Below are 18,460 nucleotides of genomic sequence, written 5' to 3' on the forward strand. Positions count from 1 at the left end.
ATCAGGCAGAGATTTAAAAAGCAATTTCTGCCAAGCACAGTGGGTTACTCCCATAATTCCAGCACTCTGAGAGGCTGAGGCAGGTAGATTCCCTTGAGCTCAGGAGTTGGGAGATCAGCCTGAGTAAGAGCATTATCTCCTAAAGATCCCGTATCTACTAAAAATAGAAAAACTTAGTGGGGTGTTGTGGTTGGCGCCTGTAGTCCCAGTTACTTGGGAGGCTGAGGCAGGAGGAGTGCTTGAACCCAGGAGTTTGAGGTTGCTGTGAGCTAGGCTGATGTCATGGCACTCTAGCCTAGGCAAGAGAGTAAAACTCTGTCTCAAAATAGTAATAATTATAATAATTTCCTCCTCCCTATAATGCTACCAAGTCAATATTTTCCCTTTTAGTTTTTAAAGCATCTTACAATTAACTTGACCTTTTTTTCCTTTTGGAGTACAGTTCCAAATTTTTACTATATAGATCTATGTTACTACCACATAATGAATAGTGATACATGTAACACATATGACAGATTTGTATCATAGCTATGGTGAACAATTTCATCACTCCCAAACTCTCTCCTTACTTTCCCTTAAAAGTTCTTTTTTTCACAGAGAGGGTCTCACTCTGCTGCCCAAGCTCAAGTGTAGCAGCACAATCAGTTCACTGTAGCCTCAAACTTTTGGTTTCCAACACTCCTCTCACCTTAGCCTCCTGAGTAGCTGGGATTACAGCCACTGTGCCCCTTTAAAAAGTTCTGGCAATCATGCATCTTGCCCTATATAGCAATCTCTAGTTTAATTTTATATACTAATTCTAATTAAAAATTAGAATTTAATAAGTTTTATAGGATAAGATAGCCTAATAAAGTGATTCTCTAAAACATTTAAAAGAAAAATATCAAGTATGAAGTATAAGAGATATATATGACTTTTAATTTTCTTTAGAATTATTTGGGAAAATAAACTCTCTGGGTTTTTTAAAAACACAAATATTTTGTTTGGGATTTTACCCACTTTTTCAGTGCTGGGAAGGTTTTTAAATTAATCAGGATGTATAACTTTAATTTTTAATTATAACTTTAAGAGTTCAAATACAAAATGCAAAAAAAAACGATTAATTCAAGTGCATCTAAAACAGTTATCTTGCCAAATACACTTTAATACTTAAGATGCACAGTTATTTCATAATATACCTCCCACAAAGACTCTATTGTAAGAAGACATTTGAAAAGATTTTTTTTAAGTAGTAGAAACAAGTTTTCATACAATGAAATAATTAGCAATAAAAAGGAACAGATTACTGATTCCACTTAACTAAATTTTTAGATGAATGCATCTAAAAAAAACGTTATGCTAAGTGAAAGAAGGCAGGTACAAAGTTAATCTATCATGACAGAAATCAGATCAGTGAATGACTTGGAGGCTGCGCATAGGAGACTGACAACAAAAAGTCAGGATGTAACCTTCCAAGATGATGGAACTGTTTTATATTTCAACCATGGCAACAATTACCTACAACTTTCAAAATCCATCATATTGTTCACTTAAATGTGTTTATTTTATTACATGAAAATTATACTTGAGTAAAGTTGGTGTTTGGAAAGTTACAAGTGCAGAAGCTAATTTTCTTTTAGTCTCAATTAACGTAGATTTACAATAATAATTAAATTTAATTGATTCAAGAACTAGTTAATACTAATAACAGTCATTAAATATTTGACATACAGAGAGCAGAGAGAGAAAGGAGGGAGGAGTGGGGAAAAGAAGAGCAAAGAGAGGGAAGGAGGGGAGGGGGTGTGGCCTTGGTGTGTGCCACACCTTTTGGGGGCAAGACACAATTGTAAAAGGGACTTTACCTAACAAATGCAATCAGTGTAACCTGGTTTCTTGTACCCTCAATGAATCCCCAACAATAAAAAAAAAAAAAGAAAAGAAAAAAAATTAAAAAAAAAATATTTGACATATGATACTAAAAGTATCATTTAAAAAAAAACGTGAAAGACATAAGCCATACACTTAAAAGATACTTTGACTGCAAAAACTTTCTTATTCTCTTACAAATTTTGAGCAAAGGCTAAATAGTGAGTGTCAAGATCGTCTTAATGTTTATAAAAGTCTCACGAGTTACCCACATGATAATCTTTTAAATAGTGCAGCCATCTGGTCTGGTTTGTCAAAGCTGGTCCTCATTTGTGTTAGCACATCAACGTTCTCCACCACAAGTTTCTAAAAAAAAAAAAAAAAAAAGAAAGAAAGAAAGAAAAGATCCTAGGTCAGACACAGATTTGTGTTAATGAGATACGAGCATGCTTAGAAATTACACTCTGGCAAGCAGGAAACACAATTTATGAAATCCTGATGCTCTATGCTATATACTTTTATTCTTGTTTGAATTAAAGAATCTTAAAATTATTCATGTATGGTTAGTGTTCTTCAGTTTGTAAATTCAAGGAGTCCAGAGAAAAGCAACAAAGATCATTAGTAGGATCACTTTATGCTAAGACACAGAACAGTATCAATAATAAAATGTAGACACTAACATGGATCTAGAAAACAACAAATTCCAACCAAAACAATGGGAACTTGCTGAAGTTAAAGCTGGCCAAACAGGCCAGAGTCTGTCTTTGGACAACGAGTACATCACTGGTCATTTACAATCAGAGGAAGAATAACTGATGGGGCGTAGTAGTATTTGATGGGGGATCATATTATAGCGATTTTTCCCACTTCAAATTATAAAATGGAAGTGTAAAACGGTCTCTCTAAGGGACCATTGAGAAAAGGGAAGAGAAAATGAAAAGACAGAAGTAATGGAAGGAGTGAAGAATAGTTATTTAAGAAAAGTATAACTCATTAAAAAAATGCTTTTCCTAAAAGCAGAATTGGGAAAATAATTTAGTTTAAAAATTGTAACTAAAGCAAATATAATTAATTTCATTCTGGCAGAATCAGTATGGATAACAATAAACTGAGCTGCTAAAACAATGAAGGAAGAAAGTGGATAAGACTTTCTCTTTGTTGCAACTGTTACCTGTGCCATCTGCCTTTATAACTAAGTTCACCATTACCACACTTACCAGTTCTTTCATAATTCAAGTGACATTTTAAAATTAATTTCTGATCTCAAAAAAATTCATTTAAGTCAGAATTTTATGTTGGGGTCTCTATACAAGGTGGCCATAAAGTTTGTGTGCAGTTTAAAATAGTGTATTGCACACAAACTTTAAGGCCACCCTGTATATATTTCCAGGTTCATCCCTGGATATTTCTTTTTTTTTTTCCTGCTCAACCAACTTTTAATTAGCCAAGTGTGTTCTGACCTTTATTTGGACAGAATGGAAGATACCAAAGGAAAAAGAGACAAGATCCTTACCCTGAAAAAATTAAAATCAACTTGATACACACTGCACAAGAGAATAAGACTTAAAGATATTTACTGGGTAGCATTTGAGTAGTGCAAGACAGCACAGAACAGAGTAAACCCACACAAGGGGACACCATCAGCAACTATGACAGGGAGTTAAGGAGAGCAATTGGGGTATACATCCTGGAAGGTGGAAAAGCATCGGTCATGTGTTCTCATTCCCCAGATACCAGTGGCTTCTTATGGCCCTTTAGCAATTGAGCTCCTGTAAACTTCAGTTTGCTCAGCTCTAAAACAGAAGGTCAGGATTAGGTGAGGAGACTCTAAGATCTTCCAATTATAACAAAACACGATTCTAAAAACAAATGCAAAAAACCGGTACGGTGAGATATTACAGGAAAGAGAAAGTATGGCACAAAGCCACAGAGGGAGGAAAAAAACTAGTTGTTTGTGCATGGACGTGGTGTAATATGTGGCAGCACTCAAGCCTGTTTAACTATTCTAAAGGTTCTGAGGACGATAACCTTAGAAACTGGTGAAACACAGTGCTAAGCAAGGTAAGAGACCCTAACCTGAGGCCACAACAGAGAAAGAGATAAAGCAGTCAGAGTCGGACTTCTCTTCATGCTCCCCACCTCACTCCATTCTTTTTGTTTTCAGGGAACTTTATTACCACCCCTTCCCCAAACCCACACCCCAAATACAGGAAGATGAGGGTGTGGTTAAGACTCTTTAGGCTCACACAAGCAGCTCCTTCTTGTGAGCCAGGAAGCCCAGAGCCACTGCTGAAAGGATGTTGGTCAATCCAATCAGCTTCAGCAGGCCTGGCACAGAGGGCAGATGTCTCTCCAAGAAGGTTGTAGTGATGAGTCTCGCAGAGACGCCCACCAATTCTGGTTCTCACTGCCAGATTTCATCCTCTGGAATCTTCCCCACAGCATGGAGGATCTCTCAGGCTCCTCTCTCCCCAGCCTCCACAGCTCCCTCCATGTAGCCACTCCCGTGTGTGGCAGTCTCAGTGCCCGCAAAATAATCCTGCCCCCTGGTTGGCGTAGTACCTTCCATACTGAGTCATGATCCCAGGGTGGGGGGAAGTAGGTGCTATAGCAGCCCCCAGAGTTCTGCTCCTCACACCAGTTCTTCTCTTCATTATGTGATGGTTTCAGAGCTTCTTGGGATCCTAGAACTTTTACATAGAGCTCACAAAATTTCTTCATCCTTTCTTCTTTGGTAAGACGTGGCAGCTTTCTGGCTTTGTGGGCAAGAATAAATCCCATTATTGCAGCATAGCTGCCATCAGGTTTGGTGTTATCCAATGTGTAGGAAATTGGAGCTTCCTCCCCTTCAATAGTCATGGTTCCACAGTGATCCTTTTTCCTCCAGAAAGGGTCATTGTAGTAAACTATACACATAACAGAACCCAGAAGCACACAACTGATCAGCTGTTTCCTCTCATCAGCAGAGGGGGATTGAAGTGAATCTTCATTCCCAGAGTAGGAAGAACAGCACAAATCACATATTTAGCCTCATACATCTCATGGTTTAGGGTCTTTCAAAGGACATTTTCTCCTGTCTGGTCAACGTAGATCACAGGCCTCTCCAGCTTCACTCTGTCCCCAAGAAGGTGCATTATCCGCTTGCTCACTTGACCAGATCCACCCACAAATTTCCTCTCCTTTATTCCACCTAGAGCGCAGGTGGGGTGAGATTCCTGACCAGAGAAATCCACCCATCCCTGGATATTTCAACTAAGCATGCACATACTTTAAGTGCTATGGTGGTTGTTACAAAGGGAAGCTGATAATTGATTTAAGAGGAACATGAAAAACTATACAGAAAATCTATAAAAATCATTTTTCCTTAATCACTAATATAAATTTTGTTTTTGTTACTTGACCATATATCTTCAGTTTATTTCTCATTATGTGTCTAATTACATGTTCAGCTGCAGTCACATTTATTTGCTACATTTAACTTCTATAGTTTTGATTAGACTGTCTGTTATCTCTGGGCCAATTTAAAATCTTCTCAATCTAACTGTTGATTCAATACATGTTCAAATTCTATCCCAATCCTGATAGTGCTCACTTTTTTTTTTTTTTATTGTTTGGGATTCACTGAGGGTACAAATAATTAGATTACACTGATTGCTATGATTAAAGTCCCTCTTATAATTGTGCTCCGCCCCCAAGAGGTGTGCCATACACCATGATCCCAATCCCTCTCCTTCCTTCCCTCTCTCTGATCCCTCATTTCCCTACCCAATCCCTTGTGTTAGTTCATATACTGCCTTCATATTAGAATTGAGTACATTGGATTCTTGCTTCATCATTCTTGTGATGCTTTACTAAGAAGAATGTGTTCCACCTCCATCCAGGTTAATACAAAAGATGTAAAGTCTCCATGTTTTTTCATGGTTGAATAGTATTCCATGGTATACATATACCACAGCTTGTTAATCCATTCCTGAGTTGGTGGGCAATGCTCTCACACTTCGAACACAGTATCATATGTTAATGACTCATAGACTCCACTGAATTTAACAAACACCCTGTTTTATGTGCCATTAAAAAAAAAAAAACCTGCCTATACTATAAGACACATAACAATTTCAGAAGCATTAATATGGGAAAAAGATATCTTAGAAACTAATTATGGTGTATATACATATATATATATATATATATATTTTTTTTTTTTTAAGCAGAGTCTCACCAAGTCCTCCAGGTTGTATATAAAGAGGACTGAGGAAGAATTAAGCAGACTTCTCACTTCCTACTTTGAGCAGGCTATGAGTCTTGACTACTGCCCTGCTTGCCTCACAAGACCACCAGAAGACATAGCTCAATTTTAAAAATGTATTACTTCTGAATAAGTAAATATACTTAGGTCAAAAGTGGCTTACAATGCTAGGCTTAAGTCTCTTGAATTCCCAGATTCTCTTTGACATTAGGCTAGAAATATCTCACTACCTGTCTATTTTTTAGCTCTCCTTTAAGATAAGATTCTTTTTAAAATATGTCTCTCCAGCTTTTTAAGTTGACCTTAGGAGAAAAGATGGTCTGAATTACTTAGCCTGTAGGTTCTTATTTTTCTATAACTTAAAAAATTTAGTTATTCTACAGAAAATAATTGTATAGGACACTAAAAAACAAAACAATTAGTCATCACTGACAGAATGAGTAATTCTAGAGATTTATCTCAATGATAGACTAGTATACAACACACTGAACTTGCTTATATGAAAATCATCATATGATCTAGAGGATTTCTTCTGTAATAAAATACAAGAATACATAAAGAAGTATGCTTCAGTACGCAAAGGCTAAGAAAATAGTCATGAATGACACCTTCTGCAGTTCTGAACAACATGCAAGCAGTTTAATCCAAAGCAATGTGGATTACATCTTGGGGTTGCTAAGAGGTTAGGATCATTTATGCCTTGTAATCCTAGCACTCTGGGGGGGCCGAGGTGAGTGGATAGCTTGAGCTCATGAGTTTGAGACAAGCCTGAGCAAAAGTAAGACCCCTTCTCTACTAAAAAAAAAAAAAAGAAAGAAAGAAAGAAAAAAAAGAAAAACCGATGCAAAAGAATTGCTAGAGCCCAAGAGTTGGAGGTTGCTATGAGCTATGATGCCACAGCACTCTACCCAGGGCAACAGCTTGAGACTCTGTCGCAAAAAATAAATAAATAAAATAAAAGCATCCCCAAACAAAATCATTGTAAAGCACTGTGCAATGCTGGAGAACTAAATCCTTAGATCTTTGTTTTGATGAACCCAAAATGATGAAAACACAATACTAGAAATGTAAAGATTTCATATGAAGCCTTTTGAAAAATGTAATACTTAAACAACTCAAGATTCAGTATTTAAAAGCAAAAAAGTAAAAATAGAAAAACCAAAAACGTAATCAGGATTTGAAAAAGTCTTTCTAGGGCGGCGCCTGTGGCTCAGTGAGTAGGGCGCCGGCCCCACATGCCGAAGGTGGCGGGTTCAGGCCCAGCCCCGGCCAAACTGCAACAAAAAATAGCCGGGCGTTGTGGCGGGCACCTGTAGTCCCAGCTGCTTGGGAGGCTGAGGCAAGAGAATCGCGTAAGCCCAAGAGTTAGAGGTTGCTGTGAGCCGTGTGACACCACGGCACTCTACCCGAGGGCGGTACAGTGAGACTCTGTCTCTACGAAAAAAAAAAAAAAAGAAAAAGTCTTTCTAAAACTAACATTAAATCAATAATAAAATGTGCAAGTTACTATGAAGATAAAGACTTTAAAAGTTTCAGAGAAAACCTTTTTACAATTTGAAACCATCTTGGTTTTAGGACATATTGTATTTAATGAGAAACCCAGGCCAATTCATACCCATGTACGTTAAAAACGATGAATTTATCCTCTTACACAAGAAGTTTGTTGCATCTAGGTTTTTGATTTGGGTTTAATATCAAATATTTGAAAAAGAATGTAGGTAAGAAATAATACTCCTGAGTCAGTGAATTCAACAGCATTTAAAAAGTCAACATTACTTGTACTATCCCCATATCAATTTTAAATCAAATTTTAATAGTATCTAACAAAGCATCACAAGAATGGAGAAGCTTGAATCCTATGTACTCAATTTTGATATGAGGACAATTAATGACAATTAAGGTTATGGGGGGGAAGCAGAAACAGGGATGGAGGGAGGGGGGTGGGGCCTTGGTGTGTGTCACACTTTATGGGGGCAAGACATGATTGCAAGAGGGACTTTACCTAACAATTGCAATCAGTGTAACCTGGCTTATTGTACCCTCAAGGAATCCCCAACAATAAAAAAAAAAGGAAAAGAAAAATAATATCTAACAAGGAAAGAATACAATCACTCCAAGACATAAAAGAGAAATGTTAAAACATTAACTTCCTTTCATTTCTTTTCAAGAATAAGAATGCATTTGATAACATTAATACTTAGGGACAAGGCTGTAAGAGTAAGTTCGTAAAAGAACTGTTAACAGGACATGATTGCAAAAGGGACTTTACCTAACAATTGCAATCAGTGTAACCTGGCTTATTGTACCCTCGATGAATCCCCAACATTAAAAAGAAGAAAGTAAAAAAGAACTGTTAACAGAGTAAGATAACATCTGTACTTAAAAGATACTGAAATAATGAACAATATAAACTTTACTAAAAATAACTATAAAGCAAATATTTTGGTCTAAAAATAACTGTAAAAAATATAAGATGTGGAAAGCTATTTTTTAAGGGTAATATAGTGAAAGAAACAAAAAGAAAATTTATCTGATTGCAAATTAATATGAAATAGTATGGTATAGCTCCCTAAAGTCTTAAAGCTATGTTAAAGCATATTAGTAAGTACAGTACCCAGAATAAATATGTGCACTCTAGCTAAAACTTATTCTCAGTTTAGGTATTATTCTCTAAGAATAACACCAAAAAGACAGAGTTTGTATAGAGAAAAGATTAATGATGGCAAAGTGACGGACTATGAATATATTTCACATGAAGAAGACAAATATGTGAAGGTGAGCTCATCAAAAGTAGTCTCTGCCTCTTGAAGAATGAGAACTAATCAAAAATTATTACCTAGATATTGCTTCAACATAAATTAGAGATATGTAGTAATTGATGAGACTGCCTCATTTTCAAAAAGACAATGATATGCCTAGAAAAGGCAGCATGTGTTCCTGCATCACACAGAAGTAGGTTACGTGACTGCAGTAATCTCTCTCAGTTCCACAGGCAGTGCAGCATGGACTAGCAGGAGTTCTGGAATTAGAAAATCTTCATGGGTTTAAATTTTGGTTTCACCACTTAGTAACCGTGTGAGCCTGGACAATTTATTTAATTCTTGGCTTGAATATTCTAATCCATAACATAGGAAACACAGCTGCTTTGAGGATTTAAAAGTTAATATTTATAAAGAGGTTAGAGAACTTATGGAACAAAGAGTCAAGAAAGTTGGTTATTTTTATTTTTGTATCAAACAAATATTTAGTAAGTGCTTACTTTGTGTTGGTAAGTTAATACAGGGTGGACATAAAGTTTGTGTGGAATTTAAAATAGTTTAACATAGTAAATGATCTCAAAGAGTATTTGAGATGACATAACAGCAAGTAGGCCTGCCAGGCTGCAGGAATAAAGGTGGCACGAAAAAGTATAAGGCCAGATCCTTAACAGCATTATTAAGGACATGTCTCAACTCTCTTAGAAATAAATTCAGAAAGATCCAAATTAGGCTAGTGTTTTTTTTTTATTATTGCACCATGATACTCAGGTCCATCAACTGAAATAGCAAAGACACACTAAAAATACTGAAAATTCCAGACATGCCTATTTATTCAGTCTGAAATAAAAAAGTTGGCCAAAGTGATATTACTGAGCTGTGATTCTTCTGTTATCTCATACAAAAAAGAATATAAGAAAAGAAACTGAAGATAAGAAATTTGTTACCTGAGGACACTAGGACAGAAAAAGGATCATGTACTTATAGGAGAATGAGTCAATGAATAAGAATTGCTTATAGAGACTTTAAACTACCATTTCACTGTCTGTATATTTAAAACCATATAAAGTACACAACTTATGTATTTAAAAACCATAAAATACCTAAAAGATATTTTTGTATAAGAATTCCAGAATAGTCTAAAAAAATAACAATGAGGATAATGATATGACAAATACCAAAATAATATTTATTCAGTGCTTTGTGTCAGACACTATGCCAAGTACCTAAAAGTGTGGTATGAATGCTCTCATTTAATTCCCTCAAAGTAAAAGCTTAGTGATTTTAATTATTTGCTCAAAATCAAAGCTTAAAAGCAACAGGACTAAAATTTACATGAGCCTAACTTGAAAGCTTGTGCTCTTAACTATAAGGCAATATCTCCTTTCTTTTTTAAATGTTTAAATATACTAAGCTTTTAGTCAGACTGACCCTTGCTATTTATTTTACTCATGCAGCAAAATTTACTATGATTATTTAATATTTAAATTATTAAGTAGAATATTATTAAACCTATAGGAATTAACTTATTCTATAATTTTCAGTAAATCAGGTCACCACATTTAAAATTCCAAGTGCTACACTTGAAATGCACGCTATTTATAGTACCATAAACTATTCTCTTAAGAAATTTAAATGCGGGCGGTGCCTGTGGCTCAGTCGGTAAGGCGCTGGCCCCAAGGGTGGAGGGTTCAAACCCGGCCCCAGCCGAACTGCAACAAAAAAATAGCCAGGTGTTGTGGCAGGCGCCTGTAGTCCCAGCTACTCGGGAGGCTGAGGCAAGAGAATGGCTTAAGCCCAGGAGTTGGAGGTTGCTGTAAGCTGTGTGAGGCCACGGCACTCTACCGAGGGCCATAAAAAGTGAGACTCTGTCTCTACAAAAAAAAAAAAAAAGAAATTTAAATGCAAGGCACAAAAACCAACCAAAAACTTACACAAAGAAAAAGCTACATTTCAAAATACACCTTTTCTATATTCTTAAGTCCAAAAGTTTTAGTGGCCCAAGCTCAAATTCTTTCAAAAACTATATAGTTATTTACAAAAATTCATTCAATTTTAATCCCCTTAGCATACACTGAGATATTTCTAAAGAGCTAAAAATAAAGAAATTATTTAAAATGTTGTTGCTTCAGTTCCTTTATGTATCTTTAATGGAACATTAAGCATTCTAAAGACATTTTTCAACCAACTTGAAGAGCGTAAGGTAATTTAAAAGACTGCTTAATAAAAAGAACGAATGATAAGCCTAATCTGTAACACATTCAAACTACAAGTGTGAACACATTTTGAATTCTGGAATTTTGAACCTGGTATTTCAAAGAGAAGTATCATGATACAATAGAATGAAGAAATGAAGACTTGACCAAAAGCTGAAAACTTGAGTTCAGTCCCCTTTGGCAAGTCAATTTACCTCTTCAGGCTTTCTGTTTTCTCACCTGTGAAACAGAAGTAAACTAAGATGCCATCAAAAAGCTCTGCTTTTAATATAAATTCTTTTCTTTTTTTTTTTTTTTTTTTTTTAATTTGGCCGGGGCTGGGTTTGAACCCGCCACCTCCAGCATATGGGACCGGCGCCCTATCCGCTGAGCCACAGGCGCCGCCCTATAAATTCTTTTCTATTCTTAAAATAACATTCTAGGATTGTTGTTCATAAACCTGAAATTTTTTTCAGAAATTAATGTTTAAAAGCTAAAATTGATAAAGACTATTTTACCTTAAGTTCAGCAACTTGTGATGAAATATGCCACATGAGACTTTCACTTAGGAACTTCATACCATACGGGCCTAGTAGTTCTGATAGTGACCTCATTTCTGAAAGAAAATATAATTACATACTTTTCACAGAGCAAATACTTTAAGAAAGTTGACATTAATTGGTAATTAATGGAACATACCATTACAACAAATTATGGTATAACACACCATTACAGAAACAAATTATTAATGCAAAATCCTGAGAAAAGCCTCTGGAATAAAAATACAGAAGTACTTCTAAGATACAACATGCAATTACTTCTAAGATACAACATGCAATTACACAATGAAAAACCAAAAGAATCAAGATATCAGCCAAAGAATCAAGTTTTCTTCATTCTCTGAACAATGTTAAAGAATTATTCACCTGAAATGTCAGAATATTCCTCTGCATTGAATGTTAATTCATTTTCTGTGGGTAAGTTCACAAATGCTTTCATTGCAGGAAAATAAGCTATGTGGCCATTGCTAACTTGTCTTAATAAAGTTTCCAAATACCTAGGGAGAAAAGGAAATTTGTACCCAGGAGAAATTATTTAATTCAAAATTTATTATGGTATACATTCCTGCATGTAATTTTAAGTTGACTAATAACATGAATGAGGGTGTATCCATAAAAAATTACTTCTCCTAAGTAATTCACCACAAAGAAACTTTCTATTTTCCAAATTGCTAAATGTGTTCCTTACCAGTTTGTATACAGGCTTGTAATGGTTGGCTCTCCATGACTGTCTAAATGTTGCGTTTGTTGAAGAAGAACATTATTAAATACTCTTGTAATATCAATTTGCACATAGTTTTCTATTGACTGGAGTACGGTCATGTATGCTCTGACACTTGTTAAAAGCTCTGATGGTTTTGCGATTTCCTGTGTGGTTTGATTATACATAGTCATCCCAACAATTGACCTATGGGTTGGAGGAAGGTAAGAAAAGAACTCTGACTTCTCCATTATGTAAATAAACCATTCAACCTATTGTTATCTAATAGTAAGTAATTAATAACATTAACTCAATAATTCATTACAAAGGCATAAAATTACTACTGTCTTTATCTTCCTAAGAAATAAACCTAAAAAAGAATAAATACCTAAAAACTACAAAGAAATGGGAATGCAAACAATAAAAAACATTCTATGAACTTCAGTAGCAAAAATGATTAAAACATAAAGAAGATTTTAAAAATTGCCCTTAACATTGTTTGTAGCAAAGACAATGAACTATTTAGTCCTCAGATTGAATTTATTTGGCATTGTTATGTGCCAGGAGTTTTTTAAGCTTTACATAAATTACCTACAATGCTCACATTTAATAGACATACTATGTAATTATTATCACTATCATTTCACAAATGTAAAAAACTAAGGCTCAGGACTGGAGTAAATCGATTAGGTCTCTTTGTTTGGATGTGGTATGTCTAGGCTTTGACCCAAGTCTGCCTGATTTAGTGCTGCCTCTCACCAAACTGCATGACAATTAAAGAAAAGAAGGCAACAAACAACTTTATTCTTTAATCACTCACACCACATAAAACAGTCCTGATTACCCCAAGAAAACACAAATTTTGAAAATAGTTCCCTAAATGCTTTTCCCACATCAACTACCCCTATTTCACTTTCTTTAAAACTCCCTGAGCATTAGATTTATGAAGATCTTAGACTTGTATCTGTAAGAATGGATCCTTAAAAACAAGAGACAAATCCTTAGAAAAGGCCCAGAAGAGCCAACTCAAAAAGAAAATTGCTATCCTTATGTATATCCCCTAAGACTGTGCTCAAGTGATCAGCAAAAGTAAACCCACTAATACTCAACAAGCAATTTGTCCTAGCACAAAAATCTTTCCCAGGTAAACAAGTTGTTCCCCTTGCTGTGATCCTGGTCACTAAGTAGATGTTTAGTTAAAAGAATATTTTCTTCTTCCATGGATTAAAAAGCCAGAGTGAAGGAAAGCAAGGGAGCTATAAACTGAACCCTCCATTCTATCAATCAATCTTCTGTCCCTAGCTGCTTGACAATAATAAATACCAAAAGACGTAATGTCTCTTTAGTTTAAATGCTAAAGCCAGGTCGGCATTCTTGCTCAGGCCCATAATTCTAACACTTTGGAAGGACAAAGCAGAAGGATCACCTGAGACTAGGAGATCAAGACCAGCTCGAGCAATTTAGGAGGAGCATGTCTTTACAAAAAAGAAAAATTAGCTGGTGGGCAGAGTACCAGGCACCTGTAGTCCCAGCTTCTGGGAAGGCTGAGGCAGGAAGATTGCTTGAGCCCAAGAGCCTGAGAGTGCAGTGATGATGTCACTGCATTCTAGTCCAGGCAATAGAGCAAGGTCTTATCTCAAAAAACAAATAAATACATATTATGAACATTAAGGCATTGTATGTTTTATAGATGCCAACCTTACTAAGGAGAGTGAAGACAGTCTTTATTCATCACCAGCCTCTTTGCAAGTCAACTGACGATTTAACATTCAATTTAATATTGTTCTATTTATTTACTGTCCTATTTTATTCCTTAATTCTTATAGTGTTGTCTCATCAACTACACTTCTAAGCTTTACGCTATTTCAATGCTATTTTTGTACATTAATATTTTCTTTAAAAAAATACATGTGTGACTTTAGAAAAAAATTGAAGCAACATTTATAAAATGAAAGGTTTCTTATCACATGTACTGTCACTTTAAGAAGTTCATATATATAATTTACACAATTCTAATTAGAATTAAGACCTCAAATATCTAGAATTCTACTGGCTTAATAAGCATCATGCATTTGAATTCAGAAAAGATATAAGAGATCACCTAGTCCTGAGGTTTTCAAATATTTGACTGTGACCTACTGCAAGACATGTTCCGTACTACCACTCAGTAAACATATACATATTCATAACTGACAAGTTTCATGCACCAATATTTATATTTACTGCATACAATGCAGTGTTTTTCTATTTCTTCTTTGTTTGCCTCCCCCTTCTTTCTTCCTTTAAATGTTAAATACAACCTAAAAAACTGATTTTATAACCTTACTAGGTTACTACCTTCAATCTGAAATACAATGATCTGCTCTAATCTTCTCATTTTAAATATAAGAAAACTAAGACTCATAAAGACGAACTGGCTTGTACAATGTTACTGGTTAATAACAAAAAGTATAGGAAAAGAATTTGGGCAATATAAGTAATTCTCAGTTCCCTATTCTTTATATTTTCTAGTTCATTATTATTAATACTCGTTATCAGTTTTGCCAAGGCTTTTCCTTACAAAAGAAAACACTACAAAGGTATTAGTAATTACTCTAACAAACTCATTAACTCAGTCAATAAAGGAAAAAAGTTTATATTCTCTCTTACTTAGAAAGATGAACTGGCTTGTACAGTATTACTGGTTAATAACAACAAGTATAGGAAAAGAATTTGGGCAATAGAGGTAATTCTCAATTCCCTATTCTGTATATTTTCCAGTTCATTATTCTCAAGACTATATCAGTTTTACCAAGGCTTTTCCTATAGAAGAAAACATTACCAAGGTATTAGTAATTACTTTAACAAACTCATTAATTCAATCAACAAACAGAAAGAGTTTATATTCTCTCTTACTTAGTAAAGCGGATTTCCAGATGAGAAGTCAAATATTCTCGTGGGGTAAAGGTATGTTCCCATACCACCATGTTTGGTACATAATTTATAGAGAAACATAATTCAGAAAGTGCAGTGTGCAATTTATCAAGGCTGAAAAACAATTAATAAACTGTAAATAAAATATTCACCATTTAATCATAGGCAATACAAAATCAATTTTATAAACGTTATCAGGTTTCATTTGGAGACAGTAATTGCAGAATTTGATTATTTTTCTCTCCTAAACGAACAAAGTTCAAAATCTTTAAGGGTATAACATTTGAGAATAATTCTCTAAACGGTACCGTCATTCACTTCTACATTTAAATTGTAATGACCACACAGACTTAATATACAATAGAAAGGGCTTATTCTGTATTCATAAATGACAGTCATCTCCAATTCCTGCTATCCTTTCTCTTACAAGAGAAGGAAAAATGTGTAGAAAGGGCAAAGACTTGATCAACTTAAAAGGGAAGAAAGTAGAAAATTTACTTTAAACAAAAAATATTTACCCAATTATTGCCCACCTCTACCTTTCCTCCAAACAACAAGCAAATAGCCCTGAATGCTACCTGGTTCTAACATTTTTGTTTCAAAATAATGATATCTCAGTAGGCTCTAATATATTACAAATCTCATAAAATGAAGTTTCAGATACCTGATTTTAAATAAATTGAAAGCTATACATTGTTATAATGTACCCTACAAAATTTGTTAGGTGTATTTTTGGCCTTCAGTATTCAATATGTAAATTATCATCTAAATATATGCGCATTACACATGGACTTTATGGCCACCCTGTATTTTCTTCTAAAAGCAAAAATCTATATTTTAAGATCCAATACACACCAACAAGCTAACGAAGCCCACAAAGATTTTTTTAAATGGTTGGAAAATAAAGAATACAGAATAGCATTTTCTCAGTATTAATGCCACAGAAAAAGATTTTAAAAAGCCTCTTACTCAGAACAAAAAGATAGAATAAAGGTGGATGGCTTACTTAGTCACGACCAGCCTGTTTTTCCTCATGCTCTCAACACCTGGTTTCTCCCTTTCAGGCTCCCCTTTCTTACCAGTCTGCTTTTTTGACTTCTTATTCACTGCTTGACTGATGGTTTTGGCACAATGCTTGGGAAGCAACTAAATTTAGAAAAGAATGAAATCTTAACGTTAACAACAATTATACGAAAGCATCATAACTATTAAAGCAAACCTTAGCTGAATCCAGACTATGAAGCAAATTATCATGCTAGTACTAAAGGGCAGTGATATGCACGTGTAAGATGTACAGCTTACTTGGCTCTCTGGTAGCCCACAGGCTTGGTGGAAAACAGAAACAGGTAAATCTTGATATAATCATAAATTATATCAAGGCTTACTTAAATTATTTCTAAAAAATAAGTAAAAACATAGTAGGCAAGCAATAAATAAAAGAATTTTTACCAGAAGGCCTAAATGGCTTATGAAAAGAAACTATGTAGAGATACAATGTGTTGAGAGCCTACTGAGAACTACTATGTGGTAGAGTGTACAATGCAAGGTAAAGTAGAGAGGTTTTAGCTATTAGGAAGTGCCTGAATGCCAAGCTAGAGGCTGGATTTTAAACTGCAAGCAAACCAAAAGACAGGGACGATTTTTAAAAACAGCTACAGTATGAGCAGATATTTCCTAAGGCTAACTCTGGCACTGGCAGAAGAAAACAACGAAACGAGGAAAATGATAACATGGACAACTAGATCATAGAACTGTTAGGAATTATTCAGATGAGACAGGAAAAGGGATAAGAAATAAGGCCAAGTGTAATAAAAATTAAGAAAAATGACCGGATTTGAGAAATGTTTTATACAAAATTATGTGACAGAAAGGCAGAAATCAAAGATAACACAAAGATTTCTAACACGCTGCTAATATCACTGACTATAAAAACAAGACATAAGTGGGAAATAATTCACTTAGATTGACAAGTATAGCAAGCAAACAAGGAATGAGAAAGAACATTTTAGGCAGAAGGAGAGCTGCACTATACAATACAGTAGCCACAAACCACACATGGCTACCGAGCATGTGAAACATGCCTAGTGTAAACTAGTGCAAACACACATACACCAGATTCTAAGGATTCAATGTAAAAAATGTACAATATTTCATTAGTAATGATTACACGTAGAGATTCTAAAATTTTTGGATATAGTGAGGCTAAATCATTAACTTGTTTCTTTTTATGTTTATCATGGCTACTAGAAAATTTTATTTATTTATTTACTTTTATTTTCATTTATTTTATTTCTTAAGACAGAGTCTTACTCTGTTGCCCAGGCTACAGTACCATGACATTGACCAAGCTCATAGTAATCATACATTCCTGGGTTTAAGGGAGGAGTATTAAACTTCCTGCCTCAGTCTCTCGAGGAGCTGGGACTCCCAAGTGCCTTCCACAATGCCCGCCCAGCTAATTTGCCTATTTTTAGTAGAGATGAGGTCTGGCTCTTGCTCAGGCTCTTCTTAAACTCCTGAGCTCAAGTGATCCTCTCACCTCAGCCTCTCAGAGTGCTAGGATTACACGCATGAGTTACCATGCCCAGCTAGAAAATTTTAAATTACATATTTGGCTTGTATAAGATTTCAATTGGACAGTGCTGGGCCGGAGAAAGCAATTTAGTCATTATACACAGGAGTAGACTGTATTTTGAAAAACAAATTAAAAATTATATCGCATTTGTGACAAAGGAGTTCTTTCTTAAACAAAAAGAAAATTTCTCAGGAAATTTGCAACTACACATTTGCAGTATTACCGAGAACAGAATGTTGGAGCTCTATTAACTCCTGACATAAAATCAGAGGAAGTAGAGCATAAAACCAAAAAAATAATAATAATAACATTTTCTATAAAATCAAGTTTCAAAGTATCTCTGCAATCCTCAAAATTGGATGCTGACGTGACTTACGATGTGCCTGGGAAAGCAAAGAGGCAACACGGGGAACCTGAGACCTTTAGAAAAAGGAATCCTAAGAGCCTTCAGGTATTTACTCTAAAGCATAGAGCACTAATTTGTAGATGACTGCAAGAGTCCTGCAGTAAGGTTTGATGATGCTGGAGCAGTTTAGGCCTGTTAATTGTCAAGTAATGGGCCAAAGTCCTCTCTAGGTCAGTGCCCTATGGCTAGGGAGAAATCAAAATCTAATAGGAATGGGATCAAAATTAAGCAAGATAAGGGCAACAGAGATGAAGGCAGGCGAAA

At 35.1% G+C, this 18,460-nt stretch overlaps 1 protein-coding gene across 4 annotated transcripts in view; it reads right to left on the bottom strand.

Annotated features, from left to right (window-relative positions):
* NCKAP1 (NCK associated protein 1) overlaps nucleotides 1-18,460 on the bottom strand; it is a 122,794-nt gene that overhangs the window by 23,338 nt on the left and 80,996 nt on the right. For all 4 annotated transcript variants that reach the window (XM_053596670.1, XM_053596671.1, XM_053596673.1 and 1 more), the window contains 6 exons: nucleotides 16,222-16,361; nucleotides 15,198-15,329; nucleotides 12,291-12,509; nucleotides 11,969-12,099; nucleotides 11,561-11,658; nucleotides 2,118-2,211 (listed from right to left, as the gene is read on the bottom strand). In XM_053596670.1, the coding sequence (XP_053452645.1) occupies nucleotides 2,118-2,211; nucleotides 11,561-11,658; nucleotides 11,969-12,099; nucleotides 12,291-12,509; nucleotides 15,198-15,329; nucleotides 16,222-16,361 (814 nt within the window). The remainder of the gene's footprint in view (nucleotides 1-2,117; nucleotides 2,212-11,560; nucleotides 11,659-11,968; nucleotides 12,100-12,290; nucleotides 12,510-15,197; nucleotides 15,330-16,221; nucleotides 16,362-18,460) is intronic.

The sequence above is a fragment of the Nycticebus coucang genome, chromosome 7 (genome assembly GCF_027406575.1).
Source record: "Nycticebus coucang isolate mNycCou1 chromosome 7, mNycCou1.pri, whole genome shotgun sequence".
NCBI lineage: Eukaryota > Metazoa > Chordata > Mammalia > Primates > Lorisidae > Nycticebus > Nycticebus coucang.